Here is a 1,015-nt window from a genome sequence, read left to right on the forward strand (position 1 = left end):
AATACTGGGGCATCATGCCTGGGGTACCAAGCCGTGGGGCTGAATACGGGGGTACTGTGCCCGGGGTACCAAGCCATGGGTCTGAATACCCGGGTTCTGGGGGTATGAACACTGGGGTACAGCCTGCTCCCCAATGCCACGGGCAGAGGGCCTCACCATTGACAAAGAGGGCGACCTCCCGCTCGCCCACGCCGATCCTGGGCACGATGGCTTTGCAGATGTACTGCCCGGCGTCGGCCTGCGTCACCGACTTCAGGTAGAGTTGGTTGCTGTTGCTCAGCACCTGGGCACAAACGCAGGGCGCAGCGTGAGAGGGGGGCACGTACGGAGACCCACCGTCGCTAGCACCCACTGCGGGGAACGGGCCAGGTGAGCCCCTCGGCCATGGGGCGCTGGGAGGGGAATTACCATGTTGGATTCCTTTTTGGTCCAGGTGAGGGTCAGCGGGGGGTTGCCGGCCCACACGCACGTCAGCGTCACATCCGAGCCGATGTCGGTGGTCGTGGGCTTGGGGTCCACCACGATGCGAGGGGCGACTGCAAGAGAGGAGACGTCAGCGGCCCTGCATGCGTGGGGGTGTTCCTGGCTCCCGTGGGTGGGCGTGGCCGTGTGTCCCCGTGGGTGTGTCCAGGTGTGCTCATGGCTTGTGTGAGTGTGGGTCCCCATGTCCATGTCTTCCCATGTGGTGTTCATCCCCGTGCTTGTGGTTCATCTGTGTGTCCATCCCCGGGTGTGTGTGCTCAGAGCTTATGTCTGTGTCCATGTGTGTGTGTGTGCGTGTGTGCTCACAGCTTATGTCTGTGTCCATGTGTGTGTGTGTGTGTGTGTGCGCATGTGTGCTCATGGCTCATGTGTGTGTGTTCTTGTGTGTGTGAGGGCACGTGCTTATGGCTTGTGTGTGTGCGCATGCCCCAGGTGTGCATGTATGTGCTCAAGGCTCGTGTGTGAGCGTGTCCGTGTGTGTGCACGTGTGTTCATGGCTTGTTTGTGCGTGTCCCCGCGTGTGTCCCCGTGT

The 1,015-nt window shown here is 61.6% G+C and overlaps 1 protein-coding gene across 1 annotated transcript; it reads right to left on the minus strand.

Annotated features, from left to right (window-relative positions):
- Positions 1-156: 156 nt before the first annotated feature.
- LOC115271555 (kin of IRRE-like protein 1) lies at positions 157-536 on the minus strand (the record flags this gene model as incomplete). Its single annotated transcript, XM_029914391.1, has 2 exons — positions 157-283; positions 409-536. Coding segments are annotated over 2 exons (255 nt in total), but the record flags the coding sequence as incomplete, so codon positions are not given.
- Between the last annotated feature and the right edge of the window lie 479 nt (positions 537-1,015).

Source organism: Terrapene carolina, unplaced genomic scaffold (assembly GCF_002925995.2).
Source record: "Terrapene carolina triunguis isolate 2854851 unplaced genomic scaffold, T_m_triunguis-2.0 Scaffold46450, whole genome shotgun sequence".
Lineage (NCBI taxonomy): Eukaryota > Metazoa > Chordata > Testudines > Emydidae > Terrapene > Terrapene triunguis.